Source organism: Chaetura pelagica, unplaced genomic scaffold (genome assembly GCF_000747805.2).
Source record: "Chaetura pelagica isolate M959 unplaced genomic scaffold, ChaPel_1.0 scaffold234, whole genome shotgun sequence".
NCBI lineage: Eukaryota > Metazoa > Chordata > Aves > Apodiformes > Apodidae > Chaetura > Chaetura pelagica.
In genome coordinates, this window is record NW_009952967.1 from 678,028 (window position 1) to 683,331 (window position 5,304).

Consider the following 5,304-nt stretch of genomic DNA (forward strand, 5'->3'; position numbering starts at 1 on the left):
GAAAGAGCAGCAGGGTTGCCTTTCCCTGAGGATCCCTGGACATTTTTGGGGTGGATGGTTGGGGGTCACATCCTTTCTCTGGGTGCTGCAGGAGGGACTGAGCAGGAAACACCTGCTCTCAGCTTGTTGCAGTTTAATAAACCAGAGAGCTGGTGTGGTTTCAACTGTGGCCCTGGTTTATCCCAGGTTTGAGGGTCACATCCAAGTCCTATCAGTTCCAGATTGATTTTTGAGGGGCTAATTCCATCCCGTCTCCTTTTTCCTTGGCGCGGGGTCCCAGGGGCTTAGGGCTTGGCCGGGGCCAAGAAGAGGACCCGTGCGTGTTGCTTTTGGCTGAATATTCCTGACTGGAAAATGAGATTGGAAAGATAGGTGTGGGGATTAGGGGAAGCTCAGGAGCAGAAATTGGAGTAGAACATGGTTTGCAGCTCCAAAGGCTGAAATTGCTTCCCTAAATATGAAGGAAAGCAATTCCTAAAGAGGACAGATCCGAGCGCTCAGCCCGGCTTGTTTGTGCCGGGATGGCTCAGCACGTTATTCCCACCCTGCCTGCTGAATCTAGGACTGTGTGTACTCATTTCAGGCATGAGAAAGATGGATTTCAACACTTTTGAAAGCACTTAACCTTCCCCAAAGTGACGTGCAGGGGGAAAAAAAAAAAAAAAAAGCTGTCCTCTTCTTTCATTACTGTTGGAGAGAAGAGCATTGGCTGAGGTTGCTACCAGGGCTGGGTGTAAGGGCAGAGATTTGGTGGCCACTTGGGGATGTTCTGCCCTTTCTGCAGAAAGAATCCTTCAAGCCATCTTTTTTTTTTTTTTTTTTTTCCCCCCTATGTTAAGCTTTGCTGGGCTCTGCCAAAACACCCTGGTCAAGGTCACAGCTCTCCCAGGCAGCTTTCTTTGCATGCCCTGCCCATGGCTGGCCCTTTCTCTTGGCAGAGAAGCCCCACAGGGATGTTTTTGGCAGCTGGTTGTACCTTGCTTGTCTTCCAAGGAAGTAAATTGACTCCTGACACTTTCCTTTCCTCTCCTGCTTGGGAGCTGTTGCATGTTCACAGGCATGGAGGAGGAAAGGAAAATATAACCCATTGCTTGGATACTCAGGGTGAAGAAATCCACTCCTGTTCCAGAGCTTGGCAGGAATCTCTCATTTCCAAAGGCATGAGCTCTTCCTTGTCCCTTTCATCCAGCACTTTCTGGATAAAAGCTTTTCCAGCTGGCTGGGATGTAGATTAGGCTCTGATCCTTGCTTTGAGGGGGGTCAGGCTGTTGGTGGTCTCCCAGCTGGAAGTGATTGGGGTCACATCTCCACACAGTTGCATGCAGAGGTGTTAAAACTCTTTTTTTTTTTTTCAGGCAATTCATTGTAGAGCCTCCAAGGAGCCAAGTGCAAGTAGGGTTTAGGAGTGGTAGAACAGGCTAAACATAAAAACCCTGCAAGTCCTGCTCTTACCAGCAGCTCCCTGATGGCCTGTTGCTCCAGTCCTCCACCTCGAGGGGAGTCCAGCACCACTGGAAAGCTTTTGTGGGGAGCATGGGTGTAGCCAAACTCGATCTCATCCTGGAGAAGGGAGGGAAAACCACATGGAGCACATCAGCAGGGAGGGAAAGCTTTGCTTCCCCTCTGGTGTCCACCTACCTGCATCCAGCGGTCCCCACGGTTGGTGTAGCCAAAGCAAACCTTCAGCTCACAGCCAGCCTTGTTCACCAGGTTTTTGATCTCCTTGATGAAGAGGTAGTTGTCCTTCAGACTGGGAAAGAGGGTGGAAGGAGATGAAGGGAGGATGGATATGTTCCCCAGGCAGCTGTCTTCTCTGTCTGTCACCTCCCCAGCCTCTCTCTCCAGGGAGACTGTGGGGCTGATTTACCTGGGGAGGAATCATCCCTTGGCCTTTACCTGCAGACAAAGATGTTCACTGGTGCCAAAGTGTTGGGCATCATGATCCATGGTGCTACCCTGAACACCACTGTGTCTGTGAAGACTGGTGTGGGGGGGACACCCTGGAGGGAGGCAAGGAGAAACTGGAGACTTTCTACACCCTCTTTACCACTATTCCCACCCCCAAATACCCTACCCTTGAGGTAATTTGGGGAGTAAATTAATAGGGACTGCTCTCTATTCCATTCCCTTCTCCATTCCCCCTAGGCTGTCACACCCCTTCCCTGGAGCCCCCAGACCTCAGCCGGGGTTTCCAGGAGGCTGGCATGGATGGAGACCAGACCAGAGAAGGAGTCATCAGGAAAGCGAAGCCCCTCAATGAAGAACTCAAGCTCTGCAGCCCCACCAGTGTACTGCACAACGTGGTACAGCTTCCTCTGGCCCAGCACGTGGACGTAACGCTGCCCAAAGAAGGGGTCTGCAAGAAGAGAAAGGGGAAGGTGAGCAATTTCCAAAGTTTCATTGGTAGCTTCAAGCCTCATTTTGCTTGTGCACCACACAAGGAGGTACCATGATCCCTCTGTGGGTGGGTGGGACTTCATCTGGCTGAAGTACCTTAAAATGGAAGCTAAAGGGGCTTGTGATTTTTGTTGAAGGGTGGAGAAAGGTGTTTTGGCCTTTCCTTGGATATAACCAGCATTGGGAAGATGTTTTCATGGAATTCCTGCCTTTTACAACCCTCTCTGTGCCATAGGATGGCAGTGCCACCAAACTGCTCTACCAACTGCCACTGTCTTGGAGGACAAGACCAAGTTACTTAATGGCATGTTTTGGGCTGGATGAGGGTATTTGGTCCCAGGGGAAAGTCCCTGTGCCCAAGGAGGGGAAAATGTGTTGTAGAACTTGTTGCCATCATGGCTAAAGCATCTGGGTGTCAGGACACCTGTGGGTTTTTGCCACTCCTCTGCTGGATGACCTTGGATAACTGGCTTTGTGGCCTTGTGCTTTGCTTGTTACTGCTGCATTATTCCAATTGATTGAGAAGAGAGAACATTCAGGGCTGGAAAAATTTGGAGAAAGGAAGTATGGTTTGCTTTGGAAGTGTCATTGGAATAGTATGGAGAGAGCATGGACAGATGGAAAGAAGAGCTTGCAAGGATGTAAAAAGCACCCACAAATGTGGAGGAAGGGGGACAGGAGGAGGTGAAGGAAGAGGCAGAAGAGGAGGTGAGGAAGGACTTACTCTGCACATGGAAGACCCCAATTTTGTCAGCATTGGAGATGGGAACATACAGAACAATTTCATAGCCCCGGGGTACCCGCTGTGGCCCTTCAATCCTCAAGACCATCCGTGACATGTCCAGCAAATCTGAGGTGCAAACAAACACCCCCTAAGTGGTGGGGATTGCTCAGCTCTGGCCAGCTTGTGTGCTCCCTCCTGGAGTCTGCATCTCCCATGCCAAGAAATCTTCTCTTCCCTTGCTACCAGCCTGTGCAAGCTGGAAAAATAACCTGTGGCCATCATAGAATCATGGAATGGTTTGGGTTGGAAGGGACCTTGAAGATCACCCAGTTCCACCCTGCATGGGCGGGGACACCTCCCACCAGCCCATGTTGCTCCAAGCCCCATCCAACCTGCCCTTCAACACTGCCAGGGATGGGGCAGCCACAGCTTCCCTGGGCAGCCTGTCCCAGTGTCTCACCACGCTCACACTGATGAATTTCCTCCCAACCTAAATCTCCCCTCTTCCAGTTTTAATCCATCACCCGTTGTAGATGCCCTTGTCAGAAGGTCCTGCTAGCAAAGCTTGTGCCTTTTCTTTTTATATCTTTTCTTTTCTTTTTCCCCCTACAAAGACCTTGGCCTCAAAAAGCCAATGGACACTGGCTCCATGTGGTTTTAGTTTTCCAGGAGCAGACGGGTATTCCCAGCCACATGCCTTGCCTAGAGGTCCTGTCATCCCTGTGGAGGCATCTCTGGCCCCAGCTCTGCCATCAGTGGCACCTCTGCTATTTTTCTGGCTGTGCTTCATGCCCCTGCTTGACTGCAATTAGTTTACCTGGCATTAAAAAAAACAACCAAAACAACCCATTCCCACGTGGAAAGCTTACTCAGCAGCTTGGTGGAGGGCAGCTCATGGGCAGCTGGTTCCCAAGCAAAGCTTCACCTCCCAAAAAAGGTTCAAGAGGGGAAATAATGAAGCATTTTTTTTACTTTAGAAGATGTTTTTGAAGCTGTGTTACCTTCTTTGTTGAATACCCTTTCATCGTTGCTGTCTGATGCTGGAGTGAAGGGGCTCTCCTTGTTGCAGCTGACCAGGAGGATGGCCCCATGTCCCTCAGGGCCCCAGGTCCAGCTGGCCTAAAACACCCCCCTGGAGCTTAGCAGGCTCAGGCTCTTGCAAGCCCGTGAACTCTCCTCTACATGCAGTGGAAGAGGCTGAATTACCTTGTTGGGACTGTTCTTCTCCACCACTCCATCCTGATCTGTGTCAACGTCCAGCGAGATGCCTGGATGGACAGACCTCATCTCAGGGTATGGCAAAGTGGGATGGATGCAAAAGCCCCCCCCGACCCAGCAAACCTGGCTCCACCTTTGCCCCACAATGCAGCACCAAGGGGGTGAAGATGGATTGCAGAAGCCTTCATACTCACCCATGCCAGTGAGGAAGACCCCAGCTTGGCTGATGTGCTGCCCTCCCTCTGCGTAAAAGCTGACGGTGACCTGCAAAGCCCCAGGTCCCTGCTTGGAGAAGGATGTTCTCCACCTGGGGGTCCCACACCGCTACATCCCCCTTCTTACCTTGTTATCGTTGACCTCTGTGCTGGCCTGCTTCATGCTGAACCTCAGGAGTGTCCCCTTTTCCAGTGGCCACTGTGTCCCACTGCCAGGGGCTGCCCCCACCCCTGCTTGGCTCTGGGACACCACCTCCACGCTCACCCCCTCCGTGTGCTTCACGCTGAAGGACACTGTCCCAGCCGGGGCCGCCCTGCCAAAAACACTGAGTTTAGAGCTTTGCACCAAAACCTCCCACTTCTCACGACAATTAAGCTTCTTGCTGCCAAGCCTGGCCATGCTGGTGTCTCCATGCTCCCTACCAGCACCTTTCTACCCTTTCTTCCCTGCCTGGAAACATTTTAGGTGTCTTTTTTTTTAGCACAGGTTGGACATGGGGGAGGAATTCTTTGCTGTGAGGGTGGTGAGACCCTGGCCCGGGTTGCTCAGGGAAGCTGAGAGAGTTGGGGTGTTCGGCCTGGAGAAGAGAAGGCTCCAGGGAGACCTTAGAGCAGCTTCCAGTGCTTGGAGGAGCTCCAGGAAAGCTGGGGAGGGACTTGGGACAAGGGCAGGGAGGGATGGGGTGAGGGGGAATGGATTAAAACTGGAAGAGGGGAGAATGAAGTTGGACATGAGGAGGGAATTCTTTG

General features: G+C 51.8%; 1 protein-coding gene across 1 annotated transcript in view; it reads right to left on the minus strand.

Moving 5' to 3' along the window:
• The window catches only part of PADI2 (peptidyl arginine deiminase, type II), a 14,663-nt gene that overhangs the window by 5,297 nt on the left and 4,062 nt on the right, over window positions 1-5,304 (minus strand). Inside the window, exons 2-10 of the mRNA XM_009995786.1 lie at window positions 4,682-4,868; window positions 4,534-4,603; window positions 4,328-4,389; window positions 4,123-4,240; window positions 3,122-3,247; window positions 2,178-2,356; window positions 1,897-2,000; window positions 1,639-1,750; window positions 1,453-1,560 (exon numbers count right to left, since the gene is read on the minus strand). Coding sequence (XP_009994088.1) covers window positions 1,453-1,560; window positions 1,639-1,750; window positions 1,897-2,000; window positions 2,178-2,356; window positions 3,122-3,247; window positions 4,123-4,240; window positions 4,328-4,389; window positions 4,534-4,603; window positions 4,682-4,868 — 1,066 coding nt within the window. The remainder of the gene's footprint in view (window positions 1-1,452; window positions 1,561-1,638; window positions 1,751-1,896; window positions 2,001-2,177; window positions 2,357-3,121; window positions 3,248-4,122; window positions 4,241-4,327; window positions 4,390-4,533; window positions 4,604-4,681; window positions 4,869-5,304) is intronic.